General features: G+C 40.9%; 1 protein-coding gene across 1 annotated transcript in view; it reads right to left on the bottom strand.

Annotated features, from left to right (window-relative positions):
• Positions 1-19,800, bottom strand: part of LOC124038747 (CUB and sushi domain-containing protein 1-like) — a 374,488-nt gene that overhangs the window by 81,031 nt on the left and 273,657 nt on the right. The window contains 5 exon segments of the mRNA XM_046354821.1: positions 8,195-8,250; positions 8,252-8,291; positions 8,721-8,864; positions 12,746-12,949; positions 14,987-15,082. Of these exon segments, the coding sequence (XP_046210777.1) occupies positions 8,195-8,250; positions 8,252-8,291; positions 8,721-8,864; positions 12,746-12,949; positions 14,987-15,082 (540 nt within the window).

The raw sequence follows: 19,800 nt of genomic DNA, 5'->3' as shown, positions 1-19,800 counted from the left end.
TGTGTATGCCGAGGAACTTAAAACGTACTACCCTCTCCACTACTGTTCCATCGATGTGGATAGGGGGGTGTTCCCTCTGCTGTTTCCTGAAGTCCACAATCATCTCCTTAGTTTTGTTGACATTGAGTGTGAGGTTATTTTCCTGACACCACACTCCGAGGGCCCTCACCTCCTCCCTGTAGGCCGTCTTGTCGTTGTTGGTAATCAAGCCTACCACTGTTGTGTCGTCCGCAACCTTGATTGAGTTGGAGGCGTGCGTGGCCACACAGTCGTGGGTGAACAGGGAGTACAGGAGAGGGCTCAGAACGCACCCTTGTGGGGCCCCAGTGTTGAGGATCAGCGGGGTGGAGATGTTTTTGCCTACCCTCACCGCCTGGGGGGAGGCCCGTCAGGAAGTCCAGTAAACCAGTTGCACAGGGCGGGGTCGAGACCCAGGGTCTCGAGCTTGATGACGAGCTTGGAGGGCACTATGGTGTTAAATGCTGAGCTGTAGTCGATGAACAGCATTCTCACATAGGTATTCCTCTTGTCCAGATGGGTTAGGGCAGTGTGCAGTGTGGTTGAGATTGCATCGTCTGTGGACCTATTTGGGCGGTAAGCAAATTGGAGTGGGTCTAGGGTGTCAGGTAGGGTGGAGGTGATATGGTCGGGCTCCGGCTGCAAAACCTGAACCTATAGGGGAGGGTCTGGGTGGGTATCTATCTGCGGAGGCAGGCTCTGGTGCGGGACATAGACCCCGCTCCACCTCTGGCTCAACCCACTTAGGTGGCGCTTCTGGTGCGGGGATCCTCGTCGCCTACCCCGGACTGGGACCTTCTCCACAGGCCCCTGACTGGGAAACCTTGCTGCCGGCCCCGGGCTGGGGACCGTCGCTGGGGGCTCCGGACTGGAGTTCGTCGCTGGAGGCTCCGGATTGGAGGCCGTCGCTGGAGGCTTCGTGCCATGACCCATCACTGGAGGCTTCGTGCCATGGATCATCGCTGGAGGCTTCGGGCCATGGAGACGCAGTGGAGGTCTGGAGAGCAGAGCTGGCCAAACCCATTCTGGCTGGATGCTCCCCCTAGCTTGGCAACTGCGGGGCGTTGGCACAGGACTCACTGGGCTGTGAGAGCGCACCGGAGACACTGTGCGTAGAGCCGGCGCAGGATATACTGGGCCGAGGAGGCGCACTGGAGGTCTGGAGCGTAGAGCTGGCACCACCCCTCCTGGCTGGATGCTCACCCTAGCCCGGCAACTGCGGGGTACTGGCACAGGATGTACTGGGCTGTGGAGACGCACAGGAGACACAATGCGCAGAGCCGGCGTAGGATAACCTGGACCGAAAAGACACAATGGAGGCTAGATGCGCTGAGCCGGCATCATCTGTCCTGGCAGGATGCCCACTCTAGCCCGGCCGGCGTGGGGAGCTGGAATATAGCGCACTGGGCTATGAGTGCGCACTGGAGACACACTGCGCAGAGCCGCATAACATGGGGCCTGCCTAGTCACTCTCTCCTCATGGTAAGCACAGGTAGTTGGCTCAGGGCTATAACCTGACTCCGCCAATCTCCCCGTGTGCCCCCCAATTTTTTGGGGGGGGGTGGTCTGCCTCTAGGGCTTCCGTGCTAGCCGTGTCCTCTCGTAACGCTGGGCCCCTTTTCTAGCTGCCTCCACCTTCCTAGCTGCTTCCACCTGTTCCCATGAGAGGCGATCCCTTCCGGCAAGCATCTCCTCCCACGTCCAGGATCCTTTGCCGTCCAGGATGTCCTCCCATGTCCAGTTCTCCTTACCACGCTGCTTGGTACGTTTGTGATGGGATGTTCTGTAACGCTCGTCGGAAGAAGTGGACCAAGGTGCAGCATGGTACGTGTTCATGGTACTTTATTTAATCTGAACACCAAACAAAACAACAAAAGAACAACGAACGTCACGTTCCATAGGCTACGCAGAGCTGACAAAAAACAACATCCAACAACCTAAGGTGGCAAAACAGGCTGCCTAAGTATGATTCCCAATCAAAGACAATGTTAGACAGCGAGAACCATACCCAGACAGAACATAGAAACCCAAAACATAGAAATAAAGAATGCCCACCCAAATCACACCCTGACCAACCCAAATAGAGACATAAAAAGGCTCTCTAAGGTCAGGGCGTGACAGCCAAGACGCAGGGAAAATTTATTTTTGTAATTATGGCTCATTTGGTTGAAATATTTACAAGGAAAACCAATCATGAAGTACAATTTTAAAAAACATCAACATTAACCACTGGGCATTCATCTCTAAACATGATGAAGCAAAACCATCAATAAATGTCAAAGCCACAGAATGAGAAAGGTATTCAGACAAACTGTCACTATCTAGGGACGGCAACAGTAAATTAGCAACTTCGGAGTCCTATATTTCCATCAATCACAAATGAATCATGCTTCAAATGTAAGTATTTACCGCAAGTCATTAAAGCCACAATCCAGTCTAGGAATACCAAACTATGCAACGACAGCAGTAATTGGACAGAGACTTTGTCAACAAATTTCATGTTTAAATCAAATCAAACTGTATTTGTCACGTGCCGAATACAACAGGTGTATTAGAGCTTACTGTGAAATGCTTACTTACTTACAAGCCTGTTGGAGATAGGGGGCAGTATTTTCACTTTGGATGAATTGCGTGCCCATAGTGAACTGCATCAAACTCTGTCATAAATTGCTAATATATGCATTTTATTATTACTATTAGAAAGCACTCTGAAGTTTCTAAAACCGTTTGAATTATGTCTGTGAGTATAACAGAACTCACAGGGCAGGCAATCTTCCAAACAAGTTTTGAAATCCTGAAAGTTGGGGCAACTTTGATGTAATCGCCCCCTCCCTTTCCAACAAGTTATGGATCTGGAAACACTTCCTACGTCTTCCATTAGATTCAGTAGAAAGTGTAATGGAGCATTTGCTGTGAACTTTGACCTGGGAGGGAAAATAGTCGGTGTCGCAAGAGAATGCCATTTTGTTGTGGCGCATTTCTCTGTGAGTGCTTCCAATCAGCCCCAGATGAAAACGAATGATCTGGTTGGAATGTTATTGGATATATATGATTATAACATCCTGAAGATTGATTCTGCACTTGGTTTGACCAGTTTTTTTCGACCTGGAATATGTCTTTTGGAAGTTTTCTGGCAAGTAATCCTGGACAGTTTTTGTCAGTTTTTGGGCATTTGAGCTGAAAGTGATAGCAAATGCTGCTACTTGGACACTAGTATTGGACATTATGGAACAAAACGATTTATTGTGCAACTAGGACTCCTTGCACTACATTCTGATGAAAGATCATCAAAGGTAAGGGAATATTTATGTTGTAATTTTGTATTTCTGATGACTCCAACATGGCGGAGAAATATTGTTACGTCTGAGCGCCGTCTCAGATTATTGCAATGTTAGGCTTTTTCCGTAACGTTTAAAACAAATCTGACACAGCGGTTGAATTAATAACCAGTGTATCTTTAATTATATGTAGAACATGTATCTTTAGTCAAAGTTTATGATGAGTATTTCTGTTATCTGGCGTAGCTTTCTATAATTCCTCCGGATATTTTGGAGGAATTTCTGAACATGGAGTCAATGTAAACCGAGATTTATGGATATAAAATGTATATTATTGAACAAAACATAAATGTACTGTGTAACATGTCATTTGACTGTCATCTGATGAAGATTTTCAAGAGGTTAGTGATTGATCTTATTTTTAATCCTGCTTTTGTGATTTTATCTTTGGCTGGAAAAAATGGCTACGTTTTTTCTTTGGTTTGGTGGTGGTCTAAAAAATATATGTTTTGTTTTCGCTATAAAAACATGTTTAAAATCTGACACGATGGGTAGATGAACAAGGTGTTTATCTTTTATTTGAGGTATTGGACTTGTTAATGTGTGGAGGTTAAATATTTGTAAAGAATATTTTTGCATTCCCTGCGCCACCTTTTCAGCTGAACGGGGGGTGGAGTTCCCCTCGGGGAACGCCTCGCCTCAACAGGTTTTAACCAACAATGCAGTTTAAAGAAAATATTTACAAAAAAAATAATAAAATAACAATAACGAGGCTATATACAGGGGGTACCGGTTTGTCGAGGTAATTGAGATGTGCATGCAGTTAGGGGTAAAGTGACTATTCATAGATAATAAGCAGCGTAGAAAAGGAGGGGGTCAATGCAAATAGTTGCCATTTGATTAACTGTTCAGCAGTCTCATGGCTTAGGGGTAAAAGCTGTTAAGAAGCCTTTTGGACCTAGACTTGTTGCTCCGGTACCACCTAGCCGTGCGGTAGCAGAGAGAACAGTCTATGACTACAGTGGCTGGAGTCTTTGACCATTTTTAGGGCCTTCCTCTGACACCGCCTATTATAGAGGTCCTGGATGGCAGGAAGCTTGGTCCCAGTGACATACTGGGCCGTACGCACTACCCTCTGTAGCGCCTTGCAGTCGGAGGTAGAGCAGTTCCTATACTAGGCGGTGATGCAACCAGTCAGGATGCTCTCGATGGTGCAGCTGTAGAACTTTGACGATCTATTGACCCATGCCAAATCTTTTCAGTCTCCTGAGGGTGAATAGGCATTGTCGTGCCCTCTTCACTACTGTCTTGGTGTGTATGGACCATGATAGTTTGTTGGTGATGTGGACACCAAGGAACTTGAAGCTCTCAACCTGCTCCACTACAGCCTGTCGATGAGAATGGGAGAGTGCTCAGCCCTCCTTTTCCTGTAGTCCACTATCATCACCTTTGTCTTGATTTTTACCTATCTTTACCTACCAATTTTTCAACAGCATATCCTCATCATTTGCACATTTTACAGACTGTTAATAGTCTGGGAGACAGAGAACACAAAGCATTTTTGACAGTTTAATTAAGAGAATTATCCTAATGGATTTGTTACTAAAAGTAGAATGAAAAGCCTAATTATAATGGGTGAGGGTGTCAAGGATGTAAAGGCGGACCACACAACGATGGAGGAAACTGTGCATCTTAATGTGTCATCACACACAATACGGTCTTCACCCCTCCCCTCTCTCTTATCCCCACCTAATGTCACTGATTGCTGATTTGGAGATATTTCACCAGTGTTAGAGATGACTCAGTGGCTGTGCCATCTGGACAACCAAGCTCAAAATGGAGCCAAATTAGCATTCTATTTTCCTTCAGATTCTTATGCAACCGTCACCAGGTGCTCTCTGGCATCATTATTTATTAATTCGCAAGATGGGCCAGACAACCTTTTTTGGGTGGTGGAAAGTGAACCAATATATTCAACATGAGATCTGGGCATAAACACTTTGCCTTAAAGCACACACAACTCCATCACAGGAGGTTGGTGGCGCCTTAAATTGGGAGGACGGGCGCATGGTAATGCCTGGAGTGAAATAGGAAGAATGGTATCAAACACATCAAACACATAATTTCCATGTGTTTGATGCCATTCCATTTGCTCTGTTCCAGCAACTGAAATACATAGTTGCCTGACCTTTGGAAAGCCTGTTGTCATGACACTAGCAGAGTTCGTTACAGGCTTGTAGAAGGCATTGTTTGAGACATGGCCACATATATCTCCATTGGGAGGTACAAAAAAGGTTAATCCCCCATTCCCCCTGCAGAAGACTCACTTCTTACTCTCCTGCTGGGGAGACCAGGCTAACAAATATGCACATTTTAAATTTACATTTACAGTTAGCAGATGCTCTATCCAGAGCAACTTACAGTTAGTGCATTAATTTTAAGATAGCTAGATGGGACAACCACATTTCCTCAGTTATAGTAATGAAGTAGCTATCAGCAAAGTCAGTGCTAATGGGAGAGAGTCAAGAATTTGGACACACCTACTCATTCAAGGGTCTTTCTTTATTTGTACTATTTTCTATATTTGAGATACTTCAAAGTAGCCACCCTTTGCCTTGATAACAGCTTTGCACACTCTTGGCATTCTCTCAACCAGCTTCATGAGGTAGTCACCTGGAATGCATTTCAATTAAGAGGTGTGCCTTGTTAAAAGTTCATTTGTGGAATTTCTTTCCTTAATGCGTTTGAGCCAATCAGTTGTGTTGTGATAAGGTAGGGGTGGTATACAGAAGATATCCCTATTTGGTAAAAGACCAAGTCCATATTATGGCAAGAACAGCTCAAATAAGCAAAGAGAAACGACAGTCTATCATTACTTTAAGACAAAGGTCAGTCAATACGGAAAATCTCAAGAAATGTTCAAGCTTCTTCAAGTGCAGTCGCAAAAACCATCAAGCGCTATGATGAAACTGGCTCCCATGAGGACCGCCACAGGAAAGGAAGAGCCAGAGTTACATCTGCTGCAGAAAATAAGTTCATTAGAGTTTCCAGCCTCAGAAATTGCAGCCCAAATTCATGCTTCACAGAGTTCAGGTAACAGACACATCTCAACATCAACTGTTCAGAGGAGACTTTGTGAATCAGGCCTTCATGGTCAATTTCCTGCAAAAAAAACACTACTAAAGGACACCAATAAAAAGAAGTGACTTGCTTGGGCCAAGAAACACGAGCAATGAACATTAGACCGGTGGAAATGAGTCCAAATTAGATTTTTGGTTCCAACCACCATGTCTTTGTGAGACACAGAGTAGGTGAACGGATGATCTCCGCATGTGTGGTTCCCACACAGTTGGAACTGTGTTGTTGTGGTGTGGGGGTGCTTTGTAGGTGACACTCTCAGTGATTTATTTAAAATTCAAGGCACACTTAACCAGCATGACTACCTACAGCATTCTGCAGAGATACGCCATCCCATCTGGTTTGTGCTTAGGGGGATTATCATTTATTTTCAACAGGACAATGATCCAACAACCCTCCAGGTTGTGTATTTGCTATTTGACCAAGAAGGAGAGTGATGGAGTGTGGCATCAGATGACCTGGCCTCCACAATTACCCGACCTCAACTCAATTGAGATGGTTTGGGATGAGTTGGACTGCAGAGTGAAGGAAATGCAGCCAACAACTGCTCAGCATACAGTATGTGGGGAAAAAAGCATTCCAGGTGAAGATGGTTCAGAGAATGCCAAGAGTGTGCAAAGCTGTCATCAAGGCAAAGGGTGGCTACTTTGAGGAATCGCAAATATAAAATATATTTTGATTTCTTTAACACTTTCTTTGCTTACACATGATTCTACTTTTGTTATTTCATAGTGTTGATATCTTCACTATAAATATACAATGCAGAAAATAGTAAAATAAAGAAAAACCCTTGAATGAGTAGGTGTGTCCGAACTTTTGACTGGTACTGTATATATATATTTTATTTATTATTATTATTATTATTATATTTGTGCACTCATTCTCACATCCACAATCTACATCTAAGGGTATGTAGTTTTGACCCACAGGAGTACATCCTAAAAGGTCAAAGATAGGAAGGCTTGAGAACTTTAAACCTGCCATGGAAATCTCCCACAGTTTAACACGCACACTGTGCTAACTATCAGTTCTCATTCAGCATGATCGGGTTAGGCTAAAGAAGGACAGACTTAAGTCAAGACACCCGCTGCCCACTGGTGCACCAAGCATGTGAGTTCAGGGTTGCCGAGTTCCCAACTGTCCCCAATGTAGATGTCAGTCATTAGCTTCTTCCCCAACTGGCCTAGCTTACTGACTCATTTAAAATGACGTACACACACTGAAAATCATGAACTAGTGGATCTAGTCAAGATTGATAAACACAAACATTTGCCAGACAGGGGAAGTGCCCTCTATTTTCTATTTTAATACGGCCCATATGTATCACTGATCATGCCTAATACAGCCATAGCATTCAAAATCTTCATTAGATAGCATACACAGCTGTTAAGTTGTGGGAATGCTGTTACTAGAATTAACAGGGAGGCAATGAAGGCCAAGATGACAGCCAACTGGATCTCAAAAGGTCTCTGGAGCTGATACTGTTAGTCATCCAACATGAAAATGGGGACATTGGTCTGCTGTGTAAAAGATGGCACAGAAAAGTATTGGAGCCAGATCAATGTTCAGTCCCCTGGGGGAACTACGGAAGATAAAAATGAGTGGGTTTCATTTTTCAAAATTAAAGACCTGTAAGAATTCTGTAGAACACATGAAACCTAATTTGGAAGAAGTATTATATTGCACACAGATATGATCTCTCAGATTGAAAGAAGGGGAAACTTGCGGTTCAATGCGTGATTAAGTGATCCAATTTCCACCTGAGAAGCTTCCAAGTTTAGGAGCTGTCATGTCCTGTCCATCATAGATTTCCAAGGAATCCCAATTGTGCTCGGTGGCAAAGCTCATCACCTGGATCTGCAAAATAAATTAAAATAAATAGAGTGACAAATATGATGTACCTGCCTTCTCTCTGAAAGGACAAGCATTTGTAAAGGTTAGTTGAGAGACTGGTGTTTATTATTGGGAGGAAGTTTTCTTTCCGGCTAAAGCATTATAAACATAAACCCAGGATTTATACTGTGCCTTTGTAAGAAATATTTCAGAAAATAAGTTGTTCTCATTGTGGCACGATCAATAGCGATAAGAATACAGCTGTCTTTGTGTATGCTTTTAAACTACTTCTGTTGGCAGCAGGTCAAATTTAAACTTACGTAGCCAGTCTAATTTTATTTTCTTCTCAGTTGGATGACTGGCGGTTAAAATGTGCTACAGCCTGTCACTCAAAATACATTTTCCCTATCTTCTCTCTGTCAGAGTAACTTATTGCTTTTGATGAGTTCAAACCTGACCCTTTTGTACTTGCCTGAATCCCAGCTCCTTCGGTGACAATGATTTTCCACACACAGTTCAAGCTGTTCCCATAGGGTTCTGGGAATCCCGGGGAGAGGATTGTGCCTCTTCTCTCTGTCAGATTACCGCTGCATGGAACTGGGGAGCGAAACAGGGGGGAAATTAAAATCACACTGAATGGGGCACATGCCAGGTTCCTGTACCCATGGTGAGACAAGACAATCAGGGTAAATTTGAATAAATTCTATGCAAGTACATTGCTGTGACTAAAGAATCACCTCACTCACCAATATCTTAGTATGTTTATGGTAACTTACCAATGTAAAAATAATTACATATCTATTACATATTCTGTATGTTCTTAAAGAGAAATTCGACCACATTTCAACCTCATATTCATTATTATTTCAAGCACCATACTGATGTCTACAATGGTGCATTCTTACGTTTTGTAGTAATTAATCATCTCAAGCACCATACTGGAGTCTACAGTCGTGGCCAAAAGTTTTGAGAAGTCCGCTGCCTCAGTTTGTATGATGGCAATTTGCATATACTCCAGAATGTTATGAAGAGTGATCAGATGAATTGCAGTTAATTGCAAAGTCCCTCTTTGTCATGCAAATGAACTGAATCCTCCAAAAACATTTCCACTGCATTTCAGCCCTGCCACAAAAGAACCAGCTGACATCATGTCAGTGATTCTCTCATTAACACAGGTGTGAGTGTTGACGAGGACAAGGCTGGAGATCACTCTGTTATACTGATTGAGTTTGAATAATAGACTGGAAGCTTCAAAAGGAGTTTGGTGCTTGGAATCATTGTTCTTCCTCTGTCAACCATGGTTACCTGCAAGGAAACAGGTGCCGTCATCATTGCTTTGCACAAAAAGGGCTTCACAGGCAAGGATATGGCTGCCAGTAAGATTGCACCTAAATCAACAATTTATCGGATAATCAAGAACTTCAATGAAAGCGGTTCAATTGTTGTCAAGAAAGCTTCAGGGAGTCCAAGAAAGTTCCGCAAGCGCCAGGACCGTCTCCTAAAGTTGATTCAGCTGCGGGATCGGGGCACCACCAGTACAGAGCTTGGTCTGGAATGGCAGCAGTCAGGTGTGAGTGCATCTGCACGCACAGTGAGGCAAATACTTTTGGAGGATGGCCTGGTGTCAAGAAGGGCAGCAAAGAAGCCACTTCTCTCCAGGAAAAACATCAGGGACAGACTGATATTCTGCAAAAGGTACAGGGATTGGACTGCTGAGGACTGGGGTAAAGTCATTTTTTCTGATGAATCCCCATTACGATTGTTTGGGGCATCCGGAAAAAAGCTTGTCCGGAGAAGACAAGGTGAGCGCTACCATCAGTCCTGTGTCATGCCAACAGTAAAGCATCCTGAGAACATTCATGTGTGGGGTTGCATCTCAGCCAAGGGAGTGGGCTCACAATTTTGCCTAAGAACACAGCCATGAATAAAGAATGGTACCAACTAGAGGTCGACCGATTAAATCGGAATGGCCGATTCATTAGGGCCGGTTTCAAGTTTTCATAACAATCGGAAATTGGTATTTTTGGGTGCCGATTATTTTTTTTTAATAGCACATATTGCACTTATTGCACTTTTTCTTTCTTCTCCAACACGTTGTTTTTGTATTATTTAAACCAAATTGAACATGTTTCATTATTTACTTGAGGCTAAATTGATTTTATTGATGTATTATATTAAGTTAAAATAAGTGTTCATTCAGTATTGTTGTAATTGTAATTTTTACAAATAAAATAAAGAATCGGCAAGTTAGTCGGTATCTGCTTTTTTGGTCCTCCAATAATCGGTATCGGCATTGAAAAATCATACTCGGTCGACCTCTAGTACCAACACATCCTCCGAGAGCAACTTCTCCCAACCATCCAGGAACAGTTTGGTGACAAACAATGCCTTTTCCAGCATGATGGAGCACCTTGCCATAAAGCAAAAGTGATAACTAACCTCTCTAGGGTATGTGGGATGCTAGTGTCCCATCTGGCCAACATCCAGTGAGATTGCAGAGTGCCAAATTCAAATACAGAAATTCTCATTATATTTTTCTCACATATTTTACATAGGTTTAAAGACTAACTTCTTGTTAATCCAACCACAGTGTCAGATTTATAAAATGCTTTTCGGCGAAAGCATACCTAGCCCAGAAAATACCTGGCCCAGAACATAGCCCAGTTGACAAATTATTACAAACAGTAACCAGCCAAGCAGAAGCGTTACAAAACTCAGAAATAGAGATACAATGAATCCCTTACCTTTGATGATCTTCATACGGTGGCACTCAGAAGACATTCATTTACTCAATAAATGTTCCTTTTATTCGATAAAGTCTCTTTTATCCAAAAACCTTTGTTTTGTTCGCGCGTTTCCTTCAGTAATCCACAGTTTCAAACGCAGTCAAAACAGGCACACAAAAAAAATCCAAATTGTATCCGTAAAGTTCATAGAAACATGTCAAACGATGTTTATATTCAATCCTCAGGTTGTTTTTAGCCTAAATGATCTATAATATTTCAACCGGACAATAACGTTGTCAATATAAAAGGTAAACAAGAAATGCACTCTCTCGGGATTGCGCATGAAAAAACTGTGACACGTCAGCATCCACTCATTCAGACTGGTCTTACTCCCTCATTTATTAGAATACAAACCTGAAACAATTTCTATTGACTGTTGACATATAGTGGAACTGCAAATTGAGTTCTAATTCAATGGATACTGTAATGGCATTGAATAGAAAACTACAAAACCAACAACAACAAAAAACTCCCTGAATGGATTTTTCTCAGGTTTTTGCCTGCCAAATCAGTTCTGTTATACTCAGACACCATTTTAACAGTTTTGGAAACTTTCAAGTGTTTTCTATCAAAATCTATCAGTATATGCATATCATATCTTCTGGGCTCGAGTAGCAGGCCGTTTAATTTGGAAATGCTTTTCATCCAAAATTCTGAATGCTGCCCCCTACCCTAGAGAGGCTAATTGGCTCGGGGAATAAAACATCAATATTTTAGGTCCATGACTAGGAAACTCCCCCGACCTTAATTCCATTGAGAACTTGTGGTCAATCCTCAAGAGGCGGGTGGACAAACAAAAACCCACAAATTCTGACAAACTCCAAGCATTGATTATGAAAGAATGGGCTGCCATCAATCAGGATGTGGCCCAGAAGTTAATTGACAGCATGCCAGGGCAGATTGCAGAGATCTTGAAAAAGAAGGGTCAACACTGCAAATATTGACTCTTTGCATCAACTTCATGTAATTGTCAATAAAAGCCTTTGACACTTATGAAATGCTTATAATTATACTTCAGTATTCCATAGTAACATCTGACAAAAATATCTAAAGACACTGAAGCAGCAAACGTTGTGGAAATTAATATTTGTGTCATTCTCAAAACTTTCGGCAACGACTTTAAATATGTGAAAATGACGCATTTATACTCATTGTAGAATAATAGTGAAGACATCAAAACTATAAAATAACACATATGGAATCATCAACACAACTGATTGGCTGAAACGCATTAAGAAGTAAAGAAATTCCACAAATTAACTTTTAACAAGGCACACCTGTTAATTGAAATGTATTCCAGGTGACAACCTCATGAAGCTGGTTGAGAGAATGCCAAGCGTGTGCAAAGCTGTCATCAAGGCAAAGGGTGGCTACTTTGAAGAATCTCAAATATAAAATATATTATGATTTGTTTAACACATGATTCCATGTGTTATTTCATAGTTGTGATGTCTTCACTATTATTCTACAATGTAGAAAATAGTCCAAATAAAGAACAACCCTTGAATGAATAGGTGTATACAAACATTTGACTGGTACTGCATATTGAATATATAAATATATAAAGTTAAAGTCTATTTTGACCGCAGATCATATAAACGTGGTGTTGGAGATAATTAATTTGAGGTTGAAAAGTAGTGGAATTGTCCTTAAATTAATCTCCACAAATGTGACTGCTTTGAGGAGGCTTACCAGCACAAGAGGGCACAGTATCATTCCACTGGGCTAGCGCGTTGGGGACCGCATTGCATTTGATGGCTTTGGATCCCTGTAGCAAATACCCTGGGTTGCACTCAAAGCGAACAACGGAGCCTGCGGAGAACTCGGACCCAATCCGTCTGCCGTAGCGTGGCTCTGGGACAGAGCTGCACTGCGTGTTACTGGTGCGAGGAACAGCTACAAAGAAAAGAGTACCTAGTGTTTTTAACACCTAGATGTGTGTTAACAAAGGGAAATTGCAGTACAATGTGATAGTGACATATGATTTGTCATTATGGACATATGAGACTTTTTAGAATGACCCAAATGTATCATCAGCCATATATATATTTTTTACCTTTATTTAACTAGGCAAGTTAGTCAAGAACATGTTCTTATTTTCAATGACATCCTAAGACCAGTGGGTTAACTGCCTTGTTCAGGGGCAGAACAACATATTTTTACCTTGTCAGCTCAGTGATTTGATCTTGCAACCTTTCAGTTACTAGTCCAACGGTCTAACCACTAGGCTACCTGCCACCCCAAAATGTGTGGCTAATGCATAAATTAATAATGCATTACCATGTGTTATCACTGTTATTCAATCATGAACATTTAGAACACCAAGGCATGGAAGATTACAATGAAACCAGATGTACTGTATATCTGATATTCAAAACATGATTGGGTACAATCTGTACTACAGTACATAAATAAAGTATGTATCACTGCTTCGCCTTGCCCCCTCTTATCTGACAGACATGCTCGTTCCATACAACCCAGTGAGGGCGCTCTGCTCCCAAGGAGCCGGTCTGCTTATTGTACCTAGATGCAGAACCATCTAGGTTCTGCATCTAGGTTCAACCCCTCAGTAATGGAACAGCTTGCCCTGTCAGGTAAGAGGGGCAGTTACCATTGAGCGTTTTTAAAACATTTTAAAAACAACCTTTTTAGCCTGGGCTTTAATCAATTATTATGTTAGACGTCCTCTGTGTTTAGTTTTATTTTACTTTATTTTATGTAAAGTGTGTTGAGGTTTAAAATACACTTGAAATAATTTTTGATTTTACTTATCAAAACAGTCTGCGTTCTCATAAACTGTTTTATAAAAAAGCATTTAATTGCATAGCATTTTTTTTAGGTTAACTTTAGGTTAAATTTAAGTCCCTGAACTGAATAATAGCTTGGTTTGCGCTGTGCCTGCGTTCATCTAGACCTGATTCAAATACTATTGAATCTCTGTGGTATACCTTGGTGCCATATTTGAGGCCTTAACTGTTGGGCTGATATTGTGTCTAATATTTCTAGATCTGTACAGGAGCAGAGAGTGCTCTGCAATCATCACTTGGATGCCTCCATGTACCAAACCAACTGTCCTAACTGTCAGGGAGTATTTTTCAAACACCCTTCAGCACAGTACATCATCAAACAGTGAGGCAAGAAAACTGCAGACATAGTAAGCATGCTCTGGCAAACACTGTACAGTATACGTGCTCAAATTCCTTCATGAAAGATTAAGATCTAAGATCATCCATTTTTATTAGCCAGCTAGAAGTTTGAAAAGTTCATGTAATTCACACTGCTTAGTTATTACAACTTTCACAGCGAGAAAATGCTTGATGCGTCCTAAGGGTGGGCTATTATCTGCATCTGGAGAGAATCTCTAATTGACACTGAAATAAAGTAGGAATGACACCAAAAGCATCATTGGAATTATTGAATCCAAAAAGATTGAGTAAAAAATAAAATTCAGTCGTACTCCATTCTAGAAACGTTTTATAAAACGTGGGTTTCTATTTTATATATTCATGTGTGACATTTTCTATTGATTATGCAAGAGAGGGAATCCTTGAATATTAGATGTGACACTTTCAACATACTTTCAACACTATCTGTACGGAGGTTGTGAGCCCTTCTACCCCTTGCCTACTACAATAATGCAGATAGAAATCCCTTTTCCCATTACATTCCCTGCGCAGCTGTAATGATTAGAGGACTGGCCCCCCTAGGCTGCCATGGGGCAAGAGAGATAACGGCAAACCCCCTGAACAGCCTGACAACCATGAGAACAATAACACCAGAAGATAAGGCCCTCTGGTGCCTGGGGTGGGAGGGCTTTAGGAGGCTTCCAGGACCCCCAGAAACACAACCACTGATACAGGAGTAAAAACAGGGAGGAATTGTCATGCATGTGACCAGAGTGTGTGTATGTATTACTACAGTACGTACACATACCTTGATAAACAAAGTGGAAACCCCTGGCAGAAGGACCATTCTTTGCAGAGAATCTCACCATAATTTGGTTTGATGTGGCCAGGGGCAAGGTCTCTCCTACAAAAGAAAGGATAAAAATATGAAAATATACAGTTTTTTTAAACAATATGTTCACTTACAGTGATAACCATCTGAAGCCAACATTGCTCTTTTTTGATATCCCCAACCCTTCTTGTGTGCTATACGTAACAATACCTAGGCTGCATGATGAAAAGCTTCTTTAAAAAATATACCAGCTCACATTCAAATGCTTGATGGGTAAATATCATGCTGTTAGTAGTTTAACTTTGAAGTATTATGTATGCAGTAGAGAACTATTTTAATAATAAGGGGTCGAACAAATTATTTTCAATAATGAGAACGTTGGACAAGGAAACAACTTTTTATACATAATAGTAGGCCTGAGTCTTGAAATGTTTCATCAGCCGTGATGAATGAGCTGGATGAAGAAAACATGGTAGGGAGTGTTTTCTTAATGGTTTGAACTTATTTGAAAGCCATGACATTTGAAAGCCTATAATAAGGTAGAGTAGCTTATTGTGGATGTGGCTAATGTAGGTGGCTAATCAGGCTCCATTTAGGTGAAAACACCCAAAGCATTATGAACTTGTATGATGTAATGTATCATTATAATTCAAATGTCACCATGAATAGACAGGGAGAACACAAGTTATTTGTTGACAGAAACCCAGAGAAGATTAGTGTCTTGGACATGTCAGAGGTAATTCATGTGTTATCTAATTTAGTAATAACCTTTTAATTTACTTTTTGTATAGGACTCCACCAGGGTTGGGGCGTAACCGATTACAACCGATTACAACAAACTGTAACTGTAGTCCGTTACATTACCAGCAAATACATTGTCCGATGTCAGATACTTTTGAAAAACTAGATTATTTTTTTGAGGATTACTTTTAAATTCAGAAAGGTTTGTGAGAATTTTTGTTGTTGTTGATATACTTCTCTGTTTTCTCAATGACATTCAAATCAGCATTGAAAAAAGGCACAAATTTAAGTTTGTTCCACCTGAGCGAGTCTGACACACCAAATGGGTTTAGGAATAGGCATTTGTAGGCTACAGTCCAAGCTATGTCTTCCAATGGTATGACTGCTGTCGGCACCCAAAGATTATCCAACCTGAAAAAAATGTTTGGAGGAAAGGATGACAGAAGTGGTGTAGTCTACGGTGATAAGAATTTCACTTATCATTGCTATCTACATAGCACATTGATGTGAATCGCACTGCTGCTCTCATTTAGCTATTTGCGCCTTACGGATTGTCGATGTTGTGGATAGCTGTTCACAAATCTAAATATGCATTTGAACCCAATAATGGTTGAATTCAAGAAGTTTAAGCTGCCTATCAATCATTGTTTTTTAAATCAGCTGACAGCCAGTGAAAAATGCGCTCTTACAACAGCTGCACAGTGCAGATCCCAGCCTATGGAATAAAAGTGGGGCTTTTATTGCTCAATGTAATTCATGCTGATACATTTTTTTTTAATCCATAGCCTTCAAGGACACGTTCAAACTTGTACACTTTTGATAGACTTAAAGAGGCAACCTGTAGTTGCGACATACATTTTTGGACATATAAATTATATATACACTACTGTTCAAAAGTTTGGGGTCACTTAGAAATGTCCTTGTTTTTAAAAGAAAAGCACATTTTTTGTCCATTTAAAGCAACATCAAATTGATCAGAAATACAGTGTAGACATTGTTAACGTTGTAAATTACTATTGTGGCTGGAAACGGCAGATTTTTTATGGAATATCTACATAGGCGTACAGAGGCCCATTATCAGCAACCATCACTCCTGTGTTCCAATGGCATGTTGTGTTAGCTAATCCAAGTTTATAATTTTAAAAGGCTAATTGATCGTCAGAAAACCATTTTGCAATTATGTTAGCACAGCTGAAAACTGTTGGTCTGATTAAAGAAGCAATAAAACTGGCATTCTTTCGACTAGTTGAGTATCTGGAGCATCAGCATTTGTGGGTTCGATCACAGGCTCAAAATGGCCAGAAACAAATAAATGTCTTCTGAAACTCGTCAGTATATTCTTGTTCTGAGAAATTATGGCTATTCCATGCGAGAAATTCCCAAGAAACTGAAGATCTCGTACAACACTGTGTAGTACTCCCTTCACAGAACAGCGCAAACTGCCGCTAACCAGAATAGAAAGAGGAGTGGGAGGCCCTGGTGCCCAAATGAGCAAGGGGACAAGTACATTAGAGTGTCTAGTTTGAGAAACAGACGCCTCACAAGTCCTTAACCGCAAAACAAATACACAAACAAATAAATAGTACCCGCAAAACACCAGTCTCAACGTCAACAGTGAAGAGGTGACTCCGGGATGCTGGCGTTCTAGGCAGAGTTGCAAAGAAAAAGCCATATCTCAGACTGGCCAATAAAAATAAAATAATAATATGGGCAAAAGAACACAAGACACTGGACAGAGGAAGATTGGAAAAAAAGTGTTATGGATAGACAAATCTAAGTTTGAGATGTTCGAGTCACAAAGAAGAACATCTGTGAGACGCAGAATGAATAAAAAGATGCTGGAGGAGTGCTTGACGCGATCTGTCAAGCATGGTGGAGGCAATGTGATGGTCTGGGGGTACTTTGGTGGTGGTAAAGTGGGAGATTTGTACAGGGTAAAAGGGATTTTGAAGAAGGAAAGCTATCACTCCATTTTGCAACGCCATGCCATACCCTGTGGACGGCGCTTAATTGGAGACAATTTCCCCCTACAACAGGACAATGACCCAAAGAACTACCCAAACTATGCAAGAACTATTTAGGGAAGAAGCAGTCAGCTGGTCTTCTGTCTATAATGGAGTGGCTCACTCCATTATCGGATTTCAACCCTAATGAGCTGTTGTGGAAGCAGCAAGTGTCACGTTCTTCATAACGAGGAGACCTAGTGATAAGAATACATTCTTCTTTAATGAAAGAGAAACACTGAACAAAGTATACAAAACGAACGTGACCCTATAAGACACGAGTGCTGACAGGCAACTACACAGATAATAACCGAAGCGATGGGTTAGAAGAAGCCTACATAACCAACCCATAAAGTAAAATGTAACATCCATAAATGGCCAGCTATGTAAACTTTTTAACATTGATTTATCCTGCAATAGATGTGGTTCAATTGGAAACATACATTGTTGTCTTCTTCTAAGGCCTCTTAAGGGGAAAGTAATATAAAAGTAACTGAATGTAATTAGATTACGTTACTGAGTTTGGTTAATCCAAAAGTTACTTTAAAAGTTTAAAAGTTACTTTACTGATTACAATTTTGGACAGTTAACAAGTAACTGTAACAGATTACGCTTAGAAAGTAACATACCCAACCCTGTACTCTACATACTGCATTACTGAATGCTGAAATCTAATGTTTTCAAAGACAGAGTAAAATCAAAGCATCTCCCTTGGGAATATATGATTGCACAGTAGAATAAAACAAATCTGAACCATAAAAGGTGCCATAGAAACAGTTTATATTAATTTGCCATCAATCCTCAAAATAATGTATTGTTGAGGGTGATTTCTGTTCAGAAATGTAACTACCTTCCCCAATGACAGTGATAAATCAGACGGGGACAGCAATTATCAAATGTTATAAGTTGGCTTGAAATAATAAAAATACAGTGAGAATTTTCTATAAGGCCTATGACCGTTGAGCTTGGTGGAACAGGCCTATCATTAAAAAAAGACTTGTTTATTTGTGATTGGCTCTATCTTCAGTGAATAATCCTTTCTTAAGTAAGTAGATACAGTACACAATGGCTGACATTTTGATAACACATACTTATTACGTCAAATCCTAAGTCAAACACTCTTCCAGCTTGCATTTCAAAGCAGATTTGGATTGCAACAGTGCTTTCGGAAAGTGTGCAGACTAGAGGTCGACCGACTAATCAGGGCCGATTTTAAGTTTTCATAACAATCGGTAATCTGCATTTCTGGTCACCGATTATGGCCGCTTACATTGCACTCCATGAGGAAACTGCGTGCAGGCTGACTACCTGTTGCGCGAGTGCAGCAAGGAGCCAAGGTAAGTTGCTAGCTAGCATTAAACTTAACATATAAAAAAGAAAACAATCAATCTTAACATGATCACTAGTTAACTACACATGGTTGATGATATTACTAGTTTATCTAGCTTGTCCTGCGTTGTATATAATCAATGCGGTGCCTGTTAATTTATCATCGAAATACAGCCTACTTCGCCAAACGGGTAGAGTCAGGGTATATGCAGCAGTTTGGGCCGCCTGGCTCGTTGTGAACTGTGTGAAGACCATTTCTTCCTAACAAAGACCATAATAAAGTATGACTTTTATGACTTTAAGTCTATCAACTCCAGAGATTAGGCTGGCAGTACTATAGTGCCTATAAGAACATCCAATAGTCAAAGGTATATGATATAGAAATGGTATAGGGAGAAATAGTCCTATAATTCCTAAAAAAAACTACAACCTAAAACTTCTTAACTGGGAATATTGAAGACTCATGTTGAAAGGAACCACCAGCTTTCATATGTTCTCATGTTCTGAGCAAGGAACTTAAACGTTAGCTTTTTTTACATGCTCACTATTGCACTTTTACTGTCTTCTCCAACACAGTGTTTTTGCATTATTTAAACCAAATTCAACATGTTTCATTATTTATTTTAGACTAAATTGATTTTATTTATGTATTATATTACATTAAAATAAGTGTTCATTCAGTATTGTTGTGATTGTCATTATTACAAATATATATTT

The sequence above is a fragment of the Oncorhynchus gorbuscha genome, linkage group LG06 (assembly GCF_021184085.1).
Source record: "Oncorhynchus gorbuscha isolate QuinsamMale2020 ecotype Even-year linkage group LG06, OgorEven_v1.0, whole genome shotgun sequence".
Classification (NCBI taxonomy): Eukaryota; Metazoa; Chordata; class Actinopteri; order Salmoniformes; family Salmonidae; genus Oncorhynchus; species Oncorhynchus gorbuscha.
The sequence above is the reverse complement of the archived record's forward strand: the minus strand, read 5'-3'. Positions and strand labels throughout refer to the sequence as shown.